Genomic DNA, 23,731 nt, shown 5'->3' with positions numbered 1-23,731 from the left:
AACTTTTTTGTGTTTCCGCATACTATACATATACCCAACCCCCTTCCCCCCCCCCCCACCTCCCCCTTCTTCTGAGATACAGACAGGGGCGTCCATTAGTGACAAAAGGATCGGCCGTTTATACGAAGACGAATCGGGTAATATGCTCTACGACGTCTATGATACAAATACACATATATATACGTACATGTTGTACACTATTCTCGTTACACTCCTTCTCTCAATTTCTTGCGCTCCTCCTTTTGCATTTTCTTTGCTTGGTTCACGCTCAGCCGGGGCTCCGCAAGCATCATCTCGTGCGCACGGATATCATCCTCTGACAGGTCATCCAGGACGTATCTGCCCAGCTTGCCGTCCCGCCACAGAGACAGCACTCTTGCCGCCGCTTCAGGCGTGTTCGGCAGGCCGCCCGTCCTGAGGCGCCCCTCGCGCTTGGCAACAGCGGCAAGAAAATCATTAACGTCGTTGGTCGGCTCGCTGTACCGCTCGTAGATGCTGGGGTCCCAGAGGTTCATGCGGTAGAGGAGGTAGTCGACCAGAATCTCGTCGTCGATGAGCCCCTTCTTGATGCCGTGGGCGAGGGCGACCTTGACCATGGTCTCGCCGTCGTCGACGTACGGCTGGAAGATGCCCGGGGTGTCCATAACGTAGACGCCCGACCCCACACCGCCCTTCTCCTCAGACTCGACGATGCGCACCGACGTGCCGACCTTGCGCGTCACGCCCGCCTGGTCGCCCGTCTTGGCGGCCTTGGCCTTCTTCCCGACGGTGCCCGCGCTGCGCAGGGCGTTGAGGAGGGTGCTCTTGCCGACGTTGGGCATGCCGACGACGAGGGCGCGCAGCCCGGTCAGGGACCTGGCCTCGGCGGCGGCATGCTTGAGGCGCCTGAGCAGGGCGTCGGTGGCGGAGCGGCGGTTCTTGTCCCAGAAGACGACGCGGTCGCCGTAGACCCTGCGCAGGGCGTTCTGGGCGCCGCGCGAGTCGGTGGCGAGGTCGGACTTGGTGTAGACGATGAGGCGGTCGCGGCCGGCGAGGGACTGCTCGAGGTGGGGGTTGTGGGTGGAGAGCGGCAGGCGGAAGTCGCGGCACTCGAGGATGAGGGAGATGGTCGGGAGGATGGTCTTGATCTTCTGGGCGCCGGCCTGGTGGTGGCCCAGGAAGTAGGTCTTGGGGATCGAGTTGGGGATGGCGAAGGAGTCGCGGGGGACGAAGCGCGCCATGGCTGTGAGGGTCACCGGTTCATCTTGCAGCCGGCTAAGGTGGGCTGCAGTAGCTACTGGGGCGAATTGGCCATGCGAGGGGCTTGGTGTGTTGGCTTGGTTGGCGTCAAGACGTCGAAGTTGGGTGTTGAAGGTGCAATCGAAGTCTCGGCGTGCAGAGTTCGAGTCGCGATTTCAAGAGCCAGCCAATCGAGTGGCCCAGAATCACCACGTTTGTGTTTTTCTGTCCAGAGGCTTGCACCCGTTTAGAACTAGGTACCAGGCAGTGCTAGCCTTGGGGGCGGATATGATATTGCTATGATTAAAGAAAAGAGGAAGTAAAAATCGAATTGTGCCGGTCTTTTATATACCGTGCGTGCCGTTGGATCGGAGCGTTGCCGTTTGAGCCTGGCATCCGGTATGGCCTCTGTCTGGTCATCAAAACCATTATTATCCGACCGGCTCAATGACAGACGCCACTGGGGCTTCTGGCCCCCACGACTTCTCGGGATCGACAGCTAGACCCAAGTCGTACTTTGGTCCCGGGGGAGCCCTCCGTCCCTTCCGTCTCTTCAAGCAGGATCTAGAGAACCTCAAGGGCCGATATCTGTCTGATTGGGCCGTCTTCAACCAGCAAGTGGTTGCCAGCGCCGTGTACATCTTCTTCACCAACATCCTGCCTGGCCTCACATTTGCCAGCGACTTGTATGCCCTGACTGGGAAGTCATGGGGCACCATTGAGATTGTCCTGAGCACTGGTCTCTGCGGCATCATCTTTGCGGCGTGAGTCCAGTCCGCGGCCCTTCTATTGTGTAAGAGCAGGAGCTGATGAGGTGTCTGTCGCAACTCGAAGCTTGTCAGCACAGCCATTGACCATCCTGGGAGTCACGGGGCCCTTCTCCGTCCTCGCCGAGAATGTCTACAAGCTGTGCGAGACCCAGTTTGGTGTAGGTGGAATGGTTCACCACCTAACTCAGTACCTAACTTGGTACCTCCTCAAACTTACATCCATCTACAGGTCCCCTTCCTGCACGTCATGGCATGGTCCCTCATCCACGCCGGCTGGATGCACTACCTGCTCGCCATCTTCAACGCCCACGACTGGACCATGAAATATGTCACCCACTTCAGCGCCGACATCTTTTCTCTGCTCAACAGCGTCATCTACTTTCACAAGGCCGCCATGGAGCTCAAGCGCACACACGACCGCACAACACTTGCTGCCTTTCTCTACGCCATCATCGGCGCCCTGGGCACCTGTCTCGTCGCCATCTTCCTCTCTACCGCCAACCGGTGGACACCCCTTTTCCACCGCTACGTCCGCCTCGGCCTGACCGAATATGCCGCCGCCATCTCCATCATCCTCTGGATCGGGATCCCCTACATGGGAGAGCTCAGATCGCTGGACCACATCAAGCTAGACGTCCAGACTACCTTCCGCCCAACCAATCCCGATCGACGCATCTTTCTTGTCGAGTTCTGGAAGCTCCCCATAGAATGGGTCTTCCTCTCCATAATCCCTGGTGCTATTGTCACTGTGCTCTTCTACTTTGATCACGAGATCAGCAGCATCATCTGCACCGTCAGACGCTACGGCATCCAGAAGCCTGGCGGCTTCTCCTGGGACATCTTCTTGCTGGGCACCACAACCATTATGTGCGGCATACTGGGTATACCCCCGGCCAACGGCCTTCTCCCCCAGGCCCCTTTGCACTCCGAATCTCTCCTCCATTACGTCCGCGACGATGACACGGAAGCCTCGGAGAGAGAGGAGGGCGGTACCGAGCCACAACCCCGATACGTTCCCCGGACGTACGAGCAGAGGTACTCCCACTTCATCCAGGCCGCTCTAATCCTCATCTTTGTCTCCCCTCCCCTCCAGAGACTCCTCGGCCTGACACAGACCTCCGTCCTGGCTGGTCTCTTCATCTTCATGGGCTACCAGTCACTCTGCGTCAACCCGATACTCACACGCATCGCAAACCTCCTCACCCCGCCCTCTGAGCTCCCTCAACTGCCACCGGGGGTCACGTGGACGGGAGTCCACGGCTACACCATCACGCAAATCGTCATGACAGGGATCGTCTTCGGAGTGACTCTCACGGTCGCCGCGCCGGCATTCCCGCTAATCATCATCGCCCTCGTGCCCGTGCGGCTGACTGTCATGAACCGGATCTGGTCCCGCGAGACGTTGCTGATGGTAGACGGGTGGGCTTGCCGTGAGGGCAACCCGGAAGACGACGGCGAGGGTGCTCCCGGCGATGCCACCACCATTATTACCGACGAGGAAAAGGGGAAACAAGCAGACTAGAGCTACTGAGCTTGGGGTTAATAGTCTGCAAACTAACTAGACTGACCTCCACTGCCCCCGGAGTTTCAGTCTATCCTAGATCGGTGTCCCCCACACTCCAAGACCGGGGGAACCCGTCCACCGCCTTCCACAAGACCGGGGCGGGGCCCACCGATACATCCGGACACGGCGTCGTGCGACGACGCTGACGAAGATGCTGTCTGAATCGCAAAATTGGGCAGAGACATTCCCATTCTTACTCTGCGTAATCAAATTCAACAAAGATCCGATAGCTTTTGATTGCCTTCCCCCGTGTGTTGTTAGGTAGGTACATACATGATGATAAACCAAATGATGATATTCCAACAAGCATTGCAAAAGGGCTGGTTCCGTCGACATGGTCCAAACAGATCTGTAGCGAGAGGCTAAAATAAGAACACACACAAGTCATATGTCAGATGAATGAGCCCTCCATCCGGGCTGGGTATCTTGGTCTGCCACTTCCACCCTCCTCTCCTCGTCCCCTGTTTTCCTTCTCCTCCATGTCGCCTCTTTGCCACACCTCCACCAACAACAACCACCACCTCCTCCCTCTTGTAGCTCCCTCCCCTGGCTCGCCATCCCCAGCTCTAAGACGCTCTTGTCGGAAACAATTTTTGGAAAGAGGGAAAAGCAAATAAAAAAAAAGCAAGGAATGTAACTCCGATGATCTCGGGTGCGCCGCTTCGCTCGTCCAAAAGTGCGGAGGGTTGAATAACGAAAGGTCGAGCGGAACGGCGCATATGTACCAACCCAACATCCTCCTCACCCTCCGCGACAACATTAGGCAAAATAAAATATTCCTTCCCGCGTGGCCTCTCGCCCATCCGTTCGAAAGAAAAGAAAAACAACCATTAATTACTTTACTTGATGTTCTTGAAGAGATCACCTCCCAGGCTGCCCTCGTCCTTCTCCAGATCCTTCAGCTCGGGGATCATCGGCGGCGGCGGACCTGCGGGCGTGGACACGGCGCTGTCCATGACTTGCTGCTGCTCAAACATGAGGCTCGACCTCTTGGGGTCGCCGCCTCGTAACCGGCGGAACCACCCGCTGCTGCGCTTGGCCTTGCGGTCGTCCATGAAGGACGCCCCGCTGCGGCTCGCCGGCCGGCTGCCGTTGACTGCTGCTCCATTCCCGTTGGACACCGGACCCTCTGCATAACTGTTATTCAACAACGTTCTACTCAGTAGGCGGCGGAGACTGCCCGGCCGCGTCGACATGGTCGGGCTCGGGGGCACGTCGTCCACGGGGCGCTTGGTCCCGGCTAAGTTACCATTTTCTCCTGCTTTTTCTGCCGCTGGCACCTCGAGCGTCGGCTTCTGGGCTCCCTGGTCCTTGACGGGCACCTTGGGCGGCGGCTGCTGCTGCTGCTGCTGCTGCTGCTGCTGCGCGGGCTTCTCGGCGGGCTTCTCGGCGGGCTTCTCGATGGCCTTCTCGACGGGGGAGTCGGGGGGCGGGGGGATGTTGGTGCCGTCGGTGATGCTGCCAAAGTTGAGGTCCAGGGCCGGCAGCTCGAAGCGCGCAGAGGCCGGCTGGCCGGCGCCATTCTCGACTCGGGCGGGCATGGCGAAACGGATTCGTCAGGAAGCAGCAGCTTCCCCGGAGAACTCGTTGCGTTCTGGTAGGCTGGGCTTTTACGGGAGGGGGAGGAGAGGACGCGCGCGCGTCAAGCTCGGCCGAGATCGAAGGTATCCGGAGGGACCAACAAGGGCGTGGGCAGTGCAAGAAGCAGAGAGGATGGTGTATGGAGATCAATTCCAATTGTCCCCGCCAAGGAGGATGGTGGGAAAGCTGGAAAGGAGAGGCGGCGATGGGCAATTGGAAAACTGGAGCACAGCAGCCAGCAAAAACGAGAGGCCTAGAGCGGAGCGTGGGCTCGCGGAACGCCAACAAGGGTCAGTCGGGTAGCTCGTTGGCTTTTGGTTGGTTTGGCTCAGAGCTGGAAGGCTCGTGCAATGGTGGCGCGAGGCCGACAAGAACGTTAGATTGAGGCTTGCGGGAGCGGTGGCTCGACCCCGGTCCCAATCTGCGGTGCCAGGCGAGGACCCAATAGTATTCGTAATTCAGGTGTGGTGGTGGTGGTGTCAAGGCCAAGCTCTCTGGGTGCTGTTATTCTTCGGGTGTGTATGTGGACGTCGACCAGAGGGGATGGGTTTGTATCTGTAGGTATATGATGGGGGAGGAGTCCAGAGAGGCTCGAGAGGGGGACTGGAGTCGATGAAATGCCCCCGAGCAACAGTTCACCTCGGCGGTCACCATTGCTGGAGGTTGGGCTTGGGCCTCTCTACTAGGGAAAAGCAACCCGGAAGGTGGAGACGGGAAGGGGTTGGGCTGCTGGTGTGCTGGAGGCCCTGTCATGGCCCTGTGGGTTTGACGGTTCTGACAGCCTGACTGGTGGTGAACCGGTGGTGATGGACTGACTGATGGGAGGCCATTTCGGGCCAGGGACTGGGCGGGTATGAAGTACCGGTGGCGTACCTGGACCCCTGGGTCCGCTGCACCCACCACGCAAAACGTGTGGGGGTGCTAACACAAAGCTGGAGACGAGACCCGCGGAGGACCCAGAGTACTAGCTCAACAGACAGGGCCAGTCCCGCCCACTGGGGTTTCTTGGCAGGTTAAGTTGGACCCTGCAGAGGCTCGAGCCAGCAGTGCAGTCAGTCCCTTGTCTCCCTTGAACTTTGCTCTGGCCCTGGGCAGCTGGGTGACAGCCTCGAGTCTATCCGTACGCGCATACCTAAGTGCCTTGCTCGTCATAGTACGGATACGGATGACAAGGCTCACAGCCGGGCATTGGAGTCGGTGGCTTGGGGTCGCTCAGGTACTAGAGGTGTCTCCAAGCGCCACTTGACTCTTCTGGTAATAGTGCCAACCGGGAGTTTGTCGGCCATGTTACACAGGAAACGCCCGCTCTCCGTTGAAGGTTTCTGGAGGTTGTTTCATGGCACGGCAGGTCAGCGACAGAACCCAATCCGTCATATGAGGTCTCAGACACAGCGCAGCCTTCTATTGCCAGCACCCGAGGTCTCAGTTGTGATGATCCCCCATTGGCTCCTCGCCGATGGCAAAAGAAATCGGCGACGTGGTGGGACGTGGACCGTGGTCGGCGGCCCAAGGTTCCCGCTAATACGTATTCGTATCTCAAGGATATTCGAACTCGGAGCACCGTCTACTCGTATGCCTTCTTCTTGACCGACTCTCGGTGGCTCGGGCATATTACTACTCATTATATTTGTATGATTATGGCATGTTAACCGATGCATCCCATCCTACGGCCTTGACTTCCTAGCCTGGTTCCATTGGATGCCCTGTGGTCAGACTACCCTACGCCTCTTCATGCAGAGCGATTACAGATATGAACGTATGATTATTACTTATGCAGCCACCGCGAGGTTCCTTGTTATATTTAGGTGAGACAATCCGTGCATAGTAGCATTATCTCTGGACCTTTGCGCTTGTGGCGCCTAGGAGAAGTGTACAATTACTGTGTAGCTATCACATCATGTTGATTAAGGCAGGTATTATATTATGCTCCGGATTATGAGCCAGAGTTGAGTTCGGAGACCCGGGACCACAGTTCCTGCTAGTGATGCACTGGTCGACTCTTCAACGCCACCGAACTGCGAACTGGACTAATACTACTTAATGTGAATGGTAAATAATTCAAGCAACAAGAGCATAGCATAGGACAAATGCACCACCGACTGTAAAGGTAATGGCTCTGGGTTAGCAGTTCTGGCCCGACATGTCATACAGTAGTAAGTACTATGTAGTGCGGATAGTAGTAGCCGACTCGCCGGCACAACGTCATAATTGCGACCTGCTATTCGGTAGCTCTGCGTCCAGCTTTACCGAGCTTTTCCACATCGGACGAAGCTCCAGTGGCCCTCCCAACTCCAACATCCAACCCCGGGGCACACCGCCAACCTTGCCAATCGCCAACACCACCCAAAGCATGGCCGTCTCCCAGTGCCTGCCGCTTCGCCCGCTGGCCGCCGGCCTTGCGCGCCCGTCCGCAAAGACGGCCGCCGCCGCCGCCTTCTCCCGCCTCCCCGTGACCTCCGTCCGTCGCAAGTCTGGGCCCTATGGCTACACCCAGGCAAAGGCCCTCGTCTTTTCGAAATACGGCGAGCCCGCCGATGTCCTCAAGTAGGCCCCGTTACCCTCCCCACGATAGATGCGACGTATTGCTGACCCCTGGCGCCAGCCTCCACGCCCACTCCATCTCCCCCACCCTCCCGTCCTCGTCCGTCCTCGTCCGCGCCCTGGCCTCGCCCATCAACCCCGCCGACATCAACACCGTCCAGGGAACCTACGGCTCCAAGCCGCCCTTCACCTCCCTCATTGGCACCGCCGAGCCCTCCGTCACCCCCGGCAACGAGGGCGTCTTCGAGGTCCTATCCGCCGGCGACGGCTCCTCCGACCTCAAGAAGGGCGACTGGGTCATCCCCGCCATCTCCCAGTTCGGCACCTGGCGCACCCACGCCGTCGCCGACGCCGACAAGTTCCTCAAGGTCAACAAAGAGGGGCTCACACCCCTGCAGGTCGCCACCGTCAGCGTCAACCCGTGCTCGGCGTACCGCCTGCTGCGCTCCTACGGCCCCAGCGCGGGGCTCAAGGCCGGGCTGGGCATGCGCCCGCTCGAGGTCGGCAGCGGCGAGTGGTTCATCCAGAACGGCGCCAACTCGGGCGTCGGCCGTGCCGCCATCCAGTTCGGCAGGCTGTGGGGCCTGCGCAGCATCAACGTGATCCGCGACCGCGACACCCCCGAGGCGACCGAGGCGCTCAAGCAGGAGCTGCGCGACCTGGGCGCCGACGTGGTCGTGACCGACTCGCAGTTCATGTCGCGCGAGTGGAGGGACCAGCTCGCCGAGATCACGCGCCAGGGCCGCGAGCAGATCGGCTTGGGCTTCAACTGCGTCGGCGGCAAGTCAGCCACCGCCATTGCCCGCTCGCTCGGCGAGGGCGGCACCATGGTGTCCTACGGCGGCATGGCCAAGCAGCCCGTGTCGCTGCCCGTGGGCCTCCTCATCTTCAAGGACATCCGCTTCGTGGGCTTCTGGCTGTCCAAGTGGAACGAGAAGGACGTCACCGGCCGCAAGCACATGATCGAGGATATCCTCAGCCTCATCCGCGCGGGCAAGTTCCGCGACGTGCCCGTAGAGGAGGTCAAGTGGGACTGGGACACCGAGGAGGCTACGTTGAGGAATGCTGTCCAGGGCGGACTCTCGGGCTTCAGGAAAGGAAAGGGCGTGTTTGTGTTTGGTGAGACGTAGATGGCTCCGTCCACTCCTGTACAACTAAATGTTTCAACACCGTCATATGTCATGAACCATGAGGTATTCTAGAGAAGCAGAACTCCAATATTTCCAAGGGTAATTGATATAGCCCTTTCCTGTGCAAGTCTTGAGCTGCATAAACTACTCCCCTCCCTATGCTCTAAACGCCTGTGCCCACTCATGTAGCTTGTCGATGACGACGGGCGCAAAGGCCGTCAGGGTATCCTCTATCACTCTTCCAAAGTATAGAATAGCTTCCTCCTCGCTGAGCTCCAGGTGGAACCTCTCCCGGACCTTGAGCACCGCCTTGTCCGGTTCCAACCGGATGTCGGGAATATTAGCATCTACCATGAGGCTGAACAGATTGAGGATGAGGTTCGACGACTTGCGAAGCGCTGTGTATGCGAGGAAACAGTACTGCCTGAACTGCATATAATGTTCTGATTGGACGCCGCCCATGCAGTCGACCATCTCCTTGGAAAGCTTCATGGCTGGTGCAAACGGCTTGGGGTCGCGTCCCAGGATGAAGCCAAAGTCGGCATGGAAGAAGTGGCCATCCGGGGCGAGGAGCAGATTGTCAAGATGGCGGTCGCCAACACCGAGGATGTACGTGATGACACAGTATCCGGCACAGGAGCGAACATATGTGTCGAGCGTCTCCTGACGCACTCCAAGGGGCTGTCTATCATCCGGGTTGTGGTGCCTGAGATAGGCTAGCGCCGGATTGTTCCTGAACTTACCTACAATGCTGGACAGGCTCTGCGACTGGACAAACTGCGAGGCGCCAGCAGAGGTGCTCGTTGCCAGGATCTTGTAGGGAGACAGCTTGAGGTCCAAGTTTTCCTTTTGGAGAAGCTGATCCATGAGGGTGATGATTTGAATGACGAGTTGATCCTGTCTCAAATCGTCGCCCAGCTTGAAGATGATGGGGTATGTGCTCCCGGTAGTCGTCTTGAATGTGAATTTGATTGGGTTGAGAGTCGACTTGAATACGGTGACCTGGTCGGGCACGACGCCAGTCACCTTGACCGAAGGGTCGAGTGGCATGGCCAGCGGGGGATCAAACGTAATCAACTCATTCTTTGGGTCTGCAAGTAGGTGTTTCACCCGCTCGGCCTTTTTGGCGATGGACTCGGAGGATGCCTTGACTTCGCTCGCAATCTTGGACAAGACGGCAACCATCTCGGCCTGGCGTAGCAGCGTCTTACGATTCTGGGCTCCACCCGGGTGCTTTACGAGCTCTACTACGAACTCGTAGGCTACTCTGCGGTATATTTCTCGATTGTCCTCTCCCTGTACTGGGCTGTGGTCATCGCACTCAACCATAAGGTACCAGTAAAAGTAGTTGCCGAGCATGAAGTTGGCGGCCGCTCGCTGGATGAGGAATCTCGCCAGGGATGAGTCCTGGGTAATTTCCTGCGCCGATTCGGCCGAAACATGCTCGTATTTGAGAGCCTGGACTAGCTGGAGGAGGTACAGCAGCAGCTCGTCATCATCTGCCTTACGGAGGCGATCCACGGCGTAAGATCTGACTCCTGGGTTGTCAAAGGAGGGACCGAGCAGCTCCAGCGCATCATCCACGTCAATCTCGGTCCAGCGACCGAGGACTTGAATCGCCTGCTTTGATTCGCTCTGATCGGCCCAGTTGACAGACTTGACAAACTTTGTTAGGGCTCTCTTGTCTCTTGTGAGATGATACCGAAACTTCCACACCAGATCCGTCTCTTCGGGGGACAGGATGTGTGTCGGGGAGTAGGACATGATCTGGTTGAGTTCATCGCGGACCTTGGCGTTAGGTTTCAGATCCTTGTCCAGTATGCCATGTCTGTGGGAGCTTCGAAACAGTCTCCGGTGCTTAGCCTCGGCGGGGTTGTCACGATGGCCGGCCTCGGGGTCATACACCTTTATCAAGCGGTTCCCGAGGCCTTCGGAGCCGTCTTCCCACCCGTTGATACCAGGGCCGAACTGGACCTGGGGTTGCCTCTGAGAAATATTGGGTTGCGACGCCGAGAGGGACTGCAGAGCGGATATTGGGGGAGGGTCGTATTCGTGGTCGGCAAATACCACGGGGAAGTCAAATCGCGGCAGTTCGATGTTGAGGAGGAATGTGGACGGCCCTGGCCGACCATCACTGGGGGTGTCTGACTCTGCATCTTTGGCATCCTCACTGTCCCCGTTTAGGGTTCGCTGCCGCTGGAGCATCTTCATGGATGACTTGGCCGCCTGCAACCCTCGCTTCTCAAAGCTCCGAAAAACCATCTGATCCAGCCAGTCGACGCGGGGGATCTCGCCCATCTCGTGCTTCTTAAAGAGCTTCTCCATGCGATCGAGCTCCTCAGCGTCCTTGTCTAGAGCCGGGGTCTCGCCGTGCCTCAGATTTCCCTTTTTTTCCATGATGAGGGCCGGGGTCTGGGTCTTGTCCATGCCGTCGGCTTTCTTGTGCCGGTGTATCAAACACTTCTGCCGACCCTTTTGAACCTGGTTGTCGTCGTCGAACATGGGCAGGGTGGTGCCGCCAAAGGGTATCGCATGCCCGCTAGCATCCTTGCCGCCGATGGGGGAGAGATCCCATATCGTGATGGCGAGGGTTGAGTCGGCCGGGAGGGCGTTGTATGTGATGGGCAGCTCGAGCCATTCGTTCCATCTGCGAGGTGTGGGTTAGTTTAGTCGACGCTTGTCACGGAGCGAGATTTGCGCACTTTCTCTCGGAGCGAAATGACCGGTAAGCAGTCTGCACTGGGACGGTTAAGGGCTTGGAGCCAGCCCAGACTTGGACGGTGACGTAGAGGTCGGAGTTGGGACTGGCAACAGGTACAGTGAGCTCGGGATCGGATCGCGGTGGGTGACATTGAGGACCTACCTCGTATTAGACCCGATGTGTCGCAGGTCAGGTCTTTCGAGGAGTGTCGAGTATCGGAAAGGCGGCTCGTCTCCCTCCAGGTTCATTCTGCGTGGGCTGTCAATACCACTGGGTCATGGGCACGTAGAAGGGCTGGTGGACAAGTCGCACATTCGGATGCTGACCGGGTGGTCAACATCTCTTGACCCCGCAAAGGAGAAGGGGTCCATCCTCCCATATTCAGCCATGCTGGGTCACGTCATTGCGAGCAGTAGCAGTCTGCCTGTTGGCGCTGGGCAGGGTGGCTCGAGGCGAGGGCGTGAAGGCGTTTGGATGTTGCTCGTTGCATGGAGATGGTGGGTGGATGATGGAAGCTCCGCTGATGACGGGAGCGACTCCAGGGAAGCTCCCCTCCGCCCCACTCCACCACTCTGTCAGACTGTACAGTCCCACTGCACCTCTTACTCACTGTACTTTAAGAAGGAGTGCGATAGTGTAACCCTCAAGGTAGACACTGCGTCAACTGACCAAACACTCTCAGATCTCATACAGTTTCTCATTACTATTGTTTTAGTATAGTACAATTTGCAATCGCAATCACACTGCGGGAATGGTATCAAAGAAGCACCCAAGCCACCTGCCAAACACCGATCCCAGCCCGTACCTACTAAACAAGATAAATCACAATATCGATACATGACAGATTACAGCTTTTCCCCGTGCAGATGCCACTCAAACACATCGTGGAAGACCTCTTTGGCATTCCCCTCCAGCACGTCCCCGTGGCAGGGGATGAGCGTGGTAAAGTCCCACTTGTCAATCACCTGCAGGCTGTCGTTGAAGCTGGCGCGGTCCTTGGCCGCCATGTACCAGTTGAAGCGCTTCATCCACTTGTTGTCCTTGCTGGGCGTCTGCGCGCCCTCGAACATGCGCGCCGCGAACCCACCGGGGCGGCGCTCGGCCTCGGGCACGCGGCTGTACTGCTCGGTGGCGGGCAGGCAGAAGAGCAGGTCGGCCTCGATGAGGACGCGGTCCGGGCGGTAGTAGAAGACAAGCTCGCGGTTGGCGTGGCCGTCGACGTACTCGTAGTCGAAGTCGGCATCAAAGTCGTCGCCGATGCGCGTCTCGCGCTTGGTGGCCTTGGTGAAGACGACGGCGAACTTCTCGCCGCCGATCTTGGGGTCGCTCTGCTGCTTGGCGCGCTTCTCGGGGAGACCCTCCGGGCCGACAATCTTGGCAGACGGGAACGCCGTGGCCCACTCGGAGATGAATATGTGGTGCTCAAAGTCGAGGGCGACAATGTAGGCCACATCGCCACCCATCTCGGCGATCTTGGCCTTGGTGTCATCGGTGAGGGCTACGGGCGAGAAGACGGCCAGACTACCGGAGCTGAGCTTGACTGGAGCGGTGTCAGTTGATGTGGGGTTTCTTTGAGCGGAAGCACCGTGAGGACTCACCGAGAGTGCCACGGCCACCAATCTTGATGGAGCCGAAGCGCGCAAAGGGGACGGAGAAGGTGGCAATGTTGGGAGTGACATTGCGGATAACCATGACCTCGGCCGGGTTCCAGGGAATGAGTTTGGACGACATGATGGCGTGAGATGCTGCTTGGGTCGAGGATATGGATCGTGTCTGCTGGCGATGGGTCTGAAGCGTCTGGGCTAGGCTTAATATATGCCCTGACTGTCGGGTATGGCGCCGACTATCAGTATCGATGACGCAAAACCTGCGACCGGCCTCTGCCAGGTTCAGTGGGCTCAGTTGGTTCAGTCGGCTCCGTCGAGGTCTGACAAAGCGCAATTGCAAGTCCCATGCTGCCTGGCGCATGACTTTCATGTCGCTTGATTCCCCTGCCGAGGTTCCACGGCGAGGCCGGCCGACTATACTTGATCAGTGTCGATGCCCGTCCCTGTCGTGTGTACGGAGGTACTACGTACGAGTAGCCGCAACCACACATATGCAGGACAGGACATTCCATGCCATTTAATACCGGCCGTGCCGGAGGAGGATGAACCCGCTCCGGCGTATTACAGTTATTGTTTCAGCGTGTCACCTCCAGCGTATTTTCAACAGCCGTAACAGCGCAGAATGACAATTACTAATGCGGCCAGCCACTACTACCTAGTATTACTCGCACCTGTAACCATCTGCAATCAGCCACCTCGCACGCTCACACGATACAGCCAGCTCCAGACAATCCTCTTCACCTCGCCCCAGCCAAACATCAGGTTCGGGTCCACCCCGGGCAGCCACTTCCACGACGGGTCCTCGCGCATGTACTCCAGCAGATAAATCCGCGTGTCCCTGTTGGCATCCATCCACACGGCCCTCTCCCGCTGCAGGGCGACGTAGATCTGGCCCACCAGGAAGCTTGCCCCCAGCCACAGCTGTATCGCCAGGATGATCCGCGACTCCCACGACACGCGCGAGACCGCCATCCTGGGCAGGGGGTGCTCAATCCAGTGCTCGAACCTCGCACAGACGCTCTGCACCGGGTCCACCACCAGTCGCACCATGTAGTCGAGCCCCAGGTAGCTGCCCGTGACCAGGAACCAGAACAGCTCAACCCAAGCCGTGAACTGCGCCTTGACAAGAGCGCCCAAGGCCTCTCTCAAGTCAGCAGGCGTGGCGGGCAGCGTGTAAGCGATGGAGCTGATGGAGGCTCCTAGACCTCGAGGTGGAAGGCAGGCCTTTGTATCCGCAGTGGTTGACATCGAGCCTATCGCCTTGGAAATATTGTCCAGCATGGACGTTTTCTTCTCGGGCTGACTTTCATCACGCTCCATTGTGGAAGATATTCCTCTGCCACTCGGTACTGATTTGCGGCGGCACTGCTTGACCTTCCTTGCTCGACGCTGCCGGGCTCTTCGTAATCGCTTCCGCTTGACCTTTACGACCCAACTGCTGTTACCTAAGGGCTTTGGCATGGTAGACCGGGGACCGGTGTGACCCTCTATCCCCGTAGACTGGCTGGCGTCTGCCGTTGTCACTCCTCCATATCCCTCCGATCCCGTGCTCAAACCAGAGGACTCTTCGGCCTCGCTGGAGCTTGATTTGGTGTGTGTTTCTCTAGCCTCGTTGGATGTTGATTTGAGGTGGGACTTTTCGGGATCGTTGGGGCGTGGTTGCATGGGGGACTCTTCGGCCTCGTGGGAGCTCCATTTGGTGTCGGACGAGATGACATCCATACTGGGGAAGTTTCGAGGTTGGGGCTGGGAGTGGCTTTTAGTGGTGCGAACCGCAGGTGGTGGCGGTAGGGCTTCTGGCTTGTGGGTGATTTTGAGTCCGTTCCATACCTGTCCAGCCTCGTCTTCCCTATCCGTTCCAGGGGTTGGTGGGGTGGGAGCGTCGCCATGTTGGATATCTTGATCCTCAGGAACCTCGATATCGCTCTCCTCCAGACGGACAGCCTGCTCTGCCACCCACGATTCAACAGAGGAGGCAGGGGACTCGTTGCCGCCAAGCTGGTCCCAGGACAACCTCTCGCGCTGTGCTAGCATGTCGGCGAGCTTGTCTCTACTGCTATCGGCGTATTCCTTGAGACCGTCGTCTTCTTCCTCGTCGCTACCAGTGGCCACATCTTTGCCCTTAGGGGTATGATCTTGGTATGCCCAAGGGGCAGGTCCACGCCGTTCATCGTCCGAATAGTCATCTTGTCTGCCCCATCGGACCCTCTTAGAGCCACCGCTTCTGGCATCTTGTTCTAGGTCTACCTCGTCCCGGTCATCGTCGTCATCTTGATCTTCCGGATCATACAGGCCCTCCCCGTCGTCTCCATCTTCACTGTACTCATCAGAGCTGGGGCTATCCTCCGCCACCTCGTATGCTAGGGCGCTAGCAGCCGTAGAAATCTCGTCACCGAATGAAGCCCTCACGGCTTGAAAGCTGTCGCTATCTGCAGAGCTATCGTCGCTATTGCCGAGTCTGCTGGCAATACCTCTGCTGCTAATTCCCTTCTTCCCTGTTCTGCTATTGTCTTTCTCATCGCTATCCTCGTTCCTGTCAAGATCGGTACCCAGTAATGTAGTAGTTGGGGGCGGGGATCCCCTCCTCAATCTGGATGCGTCGATGGCGCTGTTCGCACGGATTTTGGCAACCGCAACTAGCATCTGTCTGCCTCGCATGATCTCGCCCACCTGCGACCTCATCGCGTCGTCTGAGAGTTCCTTGACCCCGGCGATGAGGTAGTCCGTGGCTTCGGAAGCTTGTGCGCGCAGGTCTGCAGTCAGGCCACCCAGTCCCTCCAAGACAGCGAACAGGCTTTTGACTTTGGCGCATAGTGTCTTTTCACGCTCGTTGCGCTGGTTCTGTTCCTTCTTGAATCGGGAGAACACCTGGTGCGACGTCTCGAACCTCTCGCCGGCTCTGTCCTGGAGCCACTCGACGGCCAGCCTATCCGGATCGGCTTCTGTCGTCCCTGCTCTGGCCCTACTGTCATCCGAACCGTAACTCATAGGCACCGACTTGGATTCCAGATTGGTACGCATCGAGAGATCTTGCCGCGACGAGCTGAGATTGACACTGCTTCTAAACATCGCAGGCTTACTCCTGTCCTCCCTACCCCTGGAGCTCCCTATCGAGCCGAGACTAGGGCCCGGCTCGCAGTCCGTGTCGCCCGGTACCGAGGGGACGTTGAGAGTCGACTTTTGGCTGCTTCTCTTCCCCATGCTCTTCCCACGATTCACAGGCCTCTTCTTGATTTTTACCCCCCTCATGTTGTCGACAAACCAGTGAGGCGGTGTGGAGTGATCGGTCAAAGGATTGGGGACTCGAGTCCGCAAGGGTTTGTCGGGTGTAGGCGGTCAGCCTTCGAATGCTACTTTGTTTCTCACAGAAATTTAGAATCTCAAATGACCATTCCCACCCTGTGAGGTGCGGTACAATGAGAGAAAGGGGAAGGGGCGCTGGTCATTGGGACGAACCAAGGGGTATTTCGAAGCATTTCAATCGCCCGCCCTCCTGGGCTAAATCTCGAGCTACCCTTGCGAATGGGTATTGAGGGGGCACTAATTGATAGCACGGACAGCTTCCCATATTGGCATCATCTCGGTCCAAATTTGGAAACCGAGGGTTATGTTTAGCCAGAGGGCAAGGCCTGGTGGTGGCGCGTGCTCGGTGCAAGTGCGCAAGGGGGAGGGCCTCGATTCTTTGTCCTCTGCGAAGTGACCACAAGCGGGTTCGATCAGTGCACAAGGCTGTGATTTTGGGAACAAAGAGCTGGTATCTCCTGAGAGAAGGGCAGCGGCGGGTGGCAGTTCAAATGGGTATGTATTATGACATGATGTAGATCATCAGCAACAGGGTTTGTTCCCCCTTAGAGCATCGTGTCAACAAGTTGTAGGCGGCGAAGCGTAGTTTAGCTGTACCACCCTCTCGCCCCTGGACCCCGATGTGCCGTCTCTCTCCTGTGCTCAATCATCGGCTCCGCGATGCCGAGAGTGTCAACAATGTCTTGCCATATCTCCATATCCATGGATAAGATGGCCTGGTACTTGTACCCACCGCGGACACGGCCCTCATCCTCCACATCTCTATCTACCGGGGCTTGAACAGATGTTAAAGACGCGTGGGCAATTAGGAGTGGGAGGGACGTACAGATGGCTGGGAGGTCATCATCGTCAAAGTCGACTTCGATTCTGCCGTCGCGGATGAGGAAGCTGAGGTAGAACATATTTTCGACAGTTTGACCAAATGACCTTGGATTGACCACGAATCTTATGAGATCAATGCCGCCGGTGCTGCGCAGACCGTGCTGATGCATGACCTCAGTCTTCTTCGCATCGTCCATGTCATCATCGATAAGCTCCGCGACTGTCTCCTGTACGTCGGCCTGAACCTTCTGAAGCTGTTGTAAGATTTTGCCACAGATGGCCGCAAGTTCATTTTCCGAGGTGGCAAAGTCGGTGGCATCGAGCACCTCTGGCCGTGTCTCGGTCAAGTTATTTGGCCGGAACGGGGCGCTGCGCTTCGTGATCTTGCGTGCCTTCTTTTCCACTGAGAGCGGTCCTAGGAGGAATCCGGGCAAGGCTGGTCGATGCGTGTATGGTAGCGCGGCAAACCGTCCCAGATGCGCCCAGTTCATCATGTCTCCCTCATCGCCGGCCTCCTCGTCGTCCTCGTCGTTGTCGCGTGGGCGGGACATTCTCCGGTGGCGCTGCGTACTGGAAAGCTCAGGGGCATTGTCGTCCTCAATCCCCCTGCCCTGTCGCATGTACGTGATGCACTTGGACACAAACTCGTCGACATCAACGCCTTGAGAAAGGCTGCCCTGCGTCAGCCGCAGGGTTTTCCGGTATGACAGATCGGTTGTGCTGACGAGAAGTCTTGAGTCGCTGGCGGCCTCACCGGGGCGCTTAACCTTCTTGAGGAAGGCATTCGCCTTCTGGATAGTTTCGTTGAGGCCGCGGGAGCCACTTTGCAGGTACTCCTCAGAGTTCTCTGTCAAATCCTGCAATAGGTTGCGGAGGCCTCTTTGCACTCTGCGCCGCTCCTCAACCGGCTGGTCGGGGTCGTACACGTCGTCGCTGTCCTCCCCCTGATCGCCATCTTCTTCATTATCTTCATCCTCTCTATCCTCGCTCAACGTCTCGGGTTCGATGGTTCGTCTCCTGTTGGTGGAAGACTCCTCGGTTCCCGTGTCGGCGCGTTTCCGCTTTGAACCCGAAACTTGACGGGATCCTTGCGCCTCCCTCACGACAAGATTGCTGCGCGCCCCTGAGGCGCGAGAGGGTGACTGAGAAGGTGACGGAGAGGCAGATGTCGAGAGATGGTCCGCGTCGGAGTCGTCCTCGACGCGGGTGGGCATGGTGGGAAGGCCAGTAGGCCGTCTAATCTAATTATGCTGACAAGAAGAACAAGTTCAGATCTGAAGATGCGAATGAGAGCTTCGCTCAGGACGCCGGCGCTGGGGATGTGGTTTGTTGCTGGAAGCTGGGAGGGGCCATGGCAAGTCGCGTCTGTGAACGCGACGGAAGCACTTTACCAAAAGTGGGGCATTGACTGCCTCGCAAGAAGAGCAACTGCAAGGCAAGGTGATGGCTTGACGGTTTGACGGCAGCAACAACGGCATGCTCCCAAACATAAAATTACTAAAATTGAAGTATACTGCAGCGTGTGGAGGTATTTTGAGGATATGGAGGAGGACAATGGTAATTCTAAAACTAGTACATACGGAACCAGGTAAAACATCCGCACGTGCATCATGTGCTCCATACTACTATCCGTACCTGTGGAGGCCTTGCCTACCTAAGCAGACAGAGACAACGAGGGAGGAAGTTCCTAGCCAAGGCTCCCATCAAGAAGCGCCTCGGCCATACGTGTCTAATAATACGAATTATATGCTCTAGGCACGGTCAGGAGACTCAGGTCGGGCCACGTCGTTGGCGGCTGCATTGGCGATGGACCCTGCATTGGTCTCCTCGCACACAGGATTCCCCCTCGATTGTGCCTTGACCGGTCGACAGGTACCATGACGGCTGAGGGCCCCTAGATCGATGCACGAAATCCGAATAAAGCCGGTGCTCGTCATTCCGCATCACGGCCGGGCTATATTCGCCGATCTCGAACATCTCGAACTCATGATGCGGCGACAGATTGCAGGTGGGCGAATGGGGATGCGCACCCCGGAGACAGTATGCTAGCTTGTATCCAACTAAAAGGAGGGGGGTTTCCCCAAAGGGAGCAAGAGAGAGAGGCAACCACCTAATTGTGCACAGCCACTCGACGGCTTTCGGTTCATCACCAAGCGACAAGCGCATCATCGAGTTCCACCCGCTTGCCAAGGGGGCAATAAACCGGATTCATCATGCCGTGCTGGTGGAACTTCTTTTTCCAGGCCTTTGCAACTGAGCTCCATTGCTGACGTCGAAGATGCCTCGATGACGGGTCCCTGTGAGTCTATCCCCCCCGCCAGCCAGTGCGTGTCACTTACAGCGACCCCGCCATTTTAGAAGCTTGTTGGTGCCATGATTAGGTAGGTTACAGGTATCCCTATCATCCGTGAATCAACCCTAGCTCATCCGGTGGGTTATCCCATTTAGAGAAACTTTGCCTAGTGATACTGGGACGTCTTCGACGTCTTCTTGTGCTCATTGTTCCGTATTGGGTCGCGCGGAGCACTGGCACAAGACCGCCTGCTCCACACCATCCTGCGGACTGGTCGCCTGGTCTCACCTGTCCCTTGTCGTTCCCGGGCCTGGATAGCAATGGACCCCTCCGCTGGCAGGAGAGGTGGTGTGCCCCCCTCAGCGCCACACTTCATGTCCATGCAGCCATGATTGATGGCCATTAATGGCCCTGGAGGGGACCAGCCGCCTAGCAGAAGGCTGGCTGCACTCTGCAATTCACAAGTCCCTGCCTGCCTGCCTGCCTGCCTTTGCTGGACCTTCTTTGCACAGAGTACCTCTTGGGGCTGCTGTGGATTATGGATCTCCTGCAGCTTGTCTCCGCCCCTGCGCCTCTGGGCTGCCCCAGCTGTGAGCTGTGCACATGTTTCCGACCTCCCCGACCCCTCCTCGCTTGCCATGCCTCACCAAGCCCAAGGCGCCTGGACCCAATCTGAGTCTCTGATATACGGATACGTCCGTACCTCTGGCCCGAGGCCGGCTCCGCCCAACCAGGAACTGAAGTCCGCACCTCGTTGAACGTCTTCTCTTCTCGTTTCCTCACTCTTGCTCTCTTCCACTCCAAGACCAGGCCTTGCTTTTGAAGAAGAACAAGTGGGCGGTTGGTACCGAATCTGGATCTCTTCTCTATCTTCTTATCAGCCTGCTCTCTCTCCTCTTGCACATATCATGGCGGCCTCCCTCGTGGCGCCGCGCTACAGCGCCGAGGACTTCGACACGACGTCGATTCGCTCGGCTGCGCCCTCCTATGGTAAGTACTGACCAAGGATACACGTTCGGTATCTCCGCCATTTCTTTATACGGAGTGTATTAGCCTAACCGGTTCGTCAGTCTCGGACGCGCCTTCATACCACTCCAACCCATCCTACCAAGAAAGTCTTCCCCCGTACGCCCCTCGGGAGAACAGAAACGCCTCCAGCGCTGCCTCCAGCAACAACATGGACCAGGGTCAGTCCCGGAACCGGTCCGCCTCCCAGCCGCAGACCATCGGCCTTCCGCCGATCCCTGCCGCGCCCCCGCTCAGCGTCCCGAGCCTGCACAACTTCCGCATCCCGACATGGTCGACGCGCAACGCTCCCGCCGCCCGCCAGCTCCACAGCGTCATCGAGCGCCGCGTCAACGCCGGGATGGAGAGCGCCCGCAGCGGCGCGGGCGGCAGCAGCAGCAGCGGTAGCAGCAGCGGCAGTAGCAGCAGCAGCGGTAGCAGCAGCGGCAGTAGCAGCAGCAGCAACCTCACGACACAACGCTACCAGAGCACTTCGAACCAGACTGAAGAACACGTCCTGAGACCACTTGAGGACCCATATCTAGTCGGCGAGAGGGCTGCCGAGGAGGCCAAGCGCGAGCGGCTGGCGCGCGAGAGGGGTGATGATATTCTTGTCCGAGAGGACAAGCAGTGGGACTGGATGCTAGGTTGGTTTCCTCCCCTTATTTTCACTAGTGTAGATGCTAACGTTTCGACAGAGCAGATGAAGAACTGGGAGGAGCGCGAGAGGAGCTTCTCTAGATTCCGGCGCGAAGTTGAAAATAGTCGTCGCGGAAAGTGGACGCGACGCATGGGAGGTCGCATCTGACCGACGCTGCGCCGTCTTGCCTTGCTTCTTTATCGTAGTAATGACCCTCTTTTTCCTTATGTCATGCATATGTACGTGTCATGTCGCATTTGTCGGCGTTCACGTCTAGAGTGGTTCAACGGGTTCTGTTCTTCTGGGTAGTCGTTATTGGCGTCTTCCTTTTTGCAGACTGGCGACACAGGTGTCGTCCAGCTCTACCACTCGCCTGCCTTTTGATGATTGTCATGGCCGGGTACCTTTGTGATTAGTCGTTAGGAATTCAACAATGACTTGAAGGCGCTCTAGGTGAATGATTTGAGTGACCGCGATCGTCTCGACAACATGGTTTTCGTATTCAGGCTTATGGACCGCAAAAGTCTCTGCCTCTTCTCTACCTGCCAGGTTAAATGTACACGGTTCCGTAACGCCATGCCCTATGCTCTTATCAAGACATTGCTTTGTACCTCGGTGGCTATCCTGTGCACCAAGAAAGTTTGTTGGGACATCCTGTTGGATGTGTCGTTGGGAGGGGTCGCATAACCGCACGGCGATCAACCCTTGCTCTTCGTGTTGAGGATGAGGGCGACAATGAGGCTGGACGAGTGTCAGTTTGGTCTAGAATGCACGCATAGAGAGTACATACCCGTAAAGACCCAGGACTTCTCCGAAAATAAGAATGAGAACCATGCCGACAAAGATGCGGGACTGCTCCATGTATGCCCGGACGCCGGAATCGCCAACAATGCCAATGCAGTAGCCGGCAGCGAGGCCCGTCAGTCCAACAGCCAGGCCGCAGGCAAGGTGCATAAAACCACTGTAAATGTTAGCTCTTATACGGCCTCTGTCAAGGATTCGACGCACGTGAAGAGGTTATAGCTCTGCTGCGAGGGAGGAGCCAGGTCTTCGGCGATGAGGACGGAGATGACGAGCGAGTAGACCGCAAGAATACCGGACATAATGACGGGGATGAGGCACTGCAAAAGTGGTCAGCAAAAGACGATGTCTGTACGTGTCAAAGCTCGCTTCGATATACCTTCATGATCAGCTCTGGCCGGAATGTTCCCACACCGGCGATGCCAATTCCCGACTTGGCCGTGCCATACGCAGCGCCGATACCTGTAGACAAATCGTTCAGTATGACCACCAGGATCAAGAGGGTGGGACATCTAGAGGCTTCTGGTAGGGGAAGTCATACATCCGAAGACCATGGCCGATGCAATACCAGCCTATCGCGGCGTATCGTTAGCAATGGAAGCCCCTGGAGAAGATGACGGCATCGGGCTGTGGCAGACTCACCATCCCAATAAAGGGCGCGAATTTGGGCGCGTACTCGGACTCGTCCATCTTGGCGGCAGACTTGGGGGGCGGATCTAATGAGGCGAGACGGAGGTATGGCGTTGCAAGGGAGCTGGCGTTGGTAGACGTCGCAGCTCGAAGGTGTCTGTTCTGCCCAGGCTGTCTGGTCGGGAGCTTGTTGCCTCGAGCATCTGACCGTGTGTCGTGGCCAATCATGGGCCATGGGGAGCTACTTGGGCTGCACGTGACTTTGGACGCCACACTTCAAGTTGATTGGCCTCCTGTGCCCAAGCCCAACGGTACTCGTAATACGCCAGGTGCGCCAGGGGAGTTGGCCTCAACGGCTAGCTTGCCGGAGGTACCGTCAACGTGCTACGGCCAAAATCAACGTTATTCCCGCCGCAGATGGCTACTGCTACCAGTATGTTATGGAATGCATAGCTGTTCACTCTGGGAAATTTGAAGCCGAACCCTCAGGCGAACATGGTCTCTTGACGCGGGTCGGACCACTCCTGAGCTCCCAGCAAGTACCTACCAAGGTACGAATACGGAGTATCCGCATCTTATCCGCCAATGCGGCGTGGGCAATGCATCCGTCTGGTGAAACGTTCCTACTTTGGCACATGTACCTTGCGCATACGACAGCTTGCTCAGCAGCATCATCAGGGAACCAAGCAGCTTTCTGCGCTTGGCCGGTAAAAAGCCAAATGGCTGTTCCGTCTTAAATACCCGCCAGTCATAAAGAACAATCCGATTTTATTTGCACCCAAAGTCTGACGGCTGGTTCAAGCTGGGGCGGGCAAAGATAAGTACTCCCACCAGCACCGACGGCTTGAAGTACCTCCAGCGCCTTCTGCCAGCCCCGTAGCCACTGACCCCGGCGTCTCCCTACCTGCGGCACTAAGTGTCACTACTCCAGGCCCGTCACTAAGACCGCCAACCCACCTGGCACCACCCATTTGCCAACCTATCCCCGAGCAGTGACAAGTCTCAGGTAGAGAAGTTACAATACTGCCTGTCCGGTGGTGCGTCGCTCTCTAGCATCACTCCATCCCTCAACCCCTCGAGCCGTCGACGACCGCCTGCGATAGCCAATCCATCGGCTTGCTCATT

General features: G+C 57.4%; 10 protein-coding genes across 10 annotated transcripts; 3 read left to right on the top strand and 7 right to left on the bottom strand.

The window, feature by feature from the left end:
- Window positions 1-206: 206 nt before the first annotated feature.
- On the bottom strand, window positions 207-1,220 carry mtg1 (the record flags this gene model as incomplete). The annotated part of the gene is made up of 1 exon (XM_083194904.1): window positions 207-1,220. One exon carries the CDS (start codon window positions 1,218-1,220, stop codon window positions 207-209), a length of 1,014 nt encoding a protein of 337 aa, XP_083049817.1.
- A 445-nt stretch (window positions 1,221-1,665) lies between these two features.
- Window positions 1,666-3,510, top strand: ACO1O0_005482 (uncharacterized protein; the record flags this gene model as incomplete). The annotated part of the gene is made up of 3 exons (XM_083194903.1): window positions 1,666-1,982; window positions 2,053-2,146; window positions 2,218-3,510. 3 exons carry the CDS (start codon window positions 1,666-1,668, stop codon window positions 3,508-3,510), a joined length of 1,704 nt encoding a protein of 567 aa, XP_083049816.1.
- Window positions 3,511-4,391: 881 nt separating this feature from the next.
- Window positions 4,392-5,093, bottom strand: ACO1O0_005481 (uncharacterized protein; the record flags this gene model as incomplete). The annotated part of the gene is made up of 1 exon (XM_083194902.1): window positions 4,392-5,093. One exon carries the CDS (start codon window positions 5,091-5,093, stop codon window positions 4,392-4,394), a length of 702 nt encoding a protein of 233 aa, XP_083049815.1.
- Window positions 5,094-7,483: 2,390 nt separating this feature from the next.
- On the top strand, window positions 7,484-8,804 carry ETR1 (MDR family NADPH-dependent oxidoreductase; the record flags this gene model as incomplete). Its single annotated transcript, XM_083194901.1, has 2 exons — window positions 7,484-7,677; window positions 7,736-8,804. The coding sequence occupies 2 exons, from the start codon at window positions 7,484-7,486 to the stop codon at window positions 8,802-8,804; spliced, it is 1,263 nt and encodes a 420-aa protein (XP_083049814.1).
- Window positions 8,805-8,960: 156 nt separating this feature from the next.
- On the bottom strand, window positions 8,961-11,753 carry VPS34 (phosphatidylinositol 3-kinase VPS34; the record flags this gene model as incomplete). Its single annotated transcript, XM_083194900.1, has 3 exons — window positions 8,961-11,451; window positions 11,507-11,608; window positions 11,668-11,753. The coding sequence occupies 3 exons, from the start codon at window positions 11,751-11,753 to the stop codon at window positions 8,961-8,963; spliced, it is 2,679 nt and encodes an 892-aa protein (XP_083049813.1).
- A 597-nt stretch (window positions 11,754-12,350) lies between these two features.
- Window positions 12,351-13,236, bottom strand: ACO1O0_005478 (uncharacterized protein; the record flags this gene model as incomplete). Its single annotated transcript, XM_083194899.1, has 2 exons — window positions 12,351-13,045; window positions 13,104-13,236. 2 exons carry the CDS (start codon window positions 13,234-13,236, stop codon window positions 12,351-12,353), a joined length of 828 nt encoding a protein of 275 aa, XP_083049812.1.
- A 563-nt stretch (window positions 13,237-13,799) lies between these two features.
- On the bottom strand, window positions 13,800-16,361 carry ACO1O0_005477 (uncharacterized protein; the record flags this gene model as incomplete). The annotated part of the gene is given in 2 exon segments (XM_083194898.1): window positions 13,800-16,337; window positions 16,353-16,361. The coding sequence occupies 2 exon segments, from the start codon at window positions 16,359-16,361 to the stop codon at window positions 13,800-13,802; spliced, it is 2,547 nt and encodes an 848-aa protein (XP_083049811.1).
- Window positions 16,362-17,002: 641 nt separating this feature from the next.
- ACO1O0_005476 (uncharacterized protein) lies at window positions 17,003-18,451 on the bottom strand (the record flags this gene model as incomplete). Its single annotated transcript, XM_083194897.1, has 2 exons — window positions 17,003-17,181; window positions 17,242-18,451. 2 exons carry the CDS (start codon window positions 18,449-18,451, stop codon window positions 17,003-17,005), a joined length of 1,389 nt encoding a protein of 462 aa, XP_083049810.1.
- A 1,987-nt stretch (window positions 18,452-20,438) lies between these two features.
- Window positions 20,439-21,343, top strand: ACO1O0_005475 (uncharacterized protein; the record flags this gene model as incomplete). The annotated part of the gene is made up of 3 exons (XM_083194896.1): window positions 20,439-20,520; window positions 20,601-21,182; window positions 21,234-21,343. The coding sequence occupies 3 exons, from the start codon at window positions 20,439-20,441 to the stop codon at window positions 21,341-21,343; spliced, it is 774 nt and encodes a 257-aa protein (XP_083049809.1).
- A 530-nt stretch (window positions 21,344-21,873) lies between these two features.
- VMA11 (H(+)-transporting V0 sector ATPase subunit c') lies at window positions 21,874-22,666 on the bottom strand (the record flags this gene model as incomplete). Its single annotated transcript, XM_083194895.1, has 6 exons — window positions 21,874-21,916; window positions 21,966-22,136; window positions 22,184-22,296; window positions 22,356-22,438; window positions 22,518-22,548; window positions 22,619-22,666. 6 exons carry the CDS (start codon window positions 22,664-22,666, stop codon window positions 21,874-21,876), a joined length of 489 nt encoding a protein of 162 aa, XP_083049808.1.
- Window positions 22,667-23,731: the final 1,065 nt, after the last annotated feature.

The sequence above is a fragment of the Amphichorda felina genome (assembly GCF_050947745.1).
Source record: "Amphichorda felina strain 45539 chromosome Unknown scaffold_5, whole genome shotgun sequence".
NCBI classification, from domain to species: domain Eukaryota; kingdom Fungi; phylum Ascomycota; class Sordariomycetes; order Hypocreales; family Bionectriaceae; genus Amphichorda; species Amphichorda felina.
The sequence above is the reverse complement of the archived record's forward strand: the minus strand, read 5'-3'. Positions and strand labels throughout refer to the sequence as shown.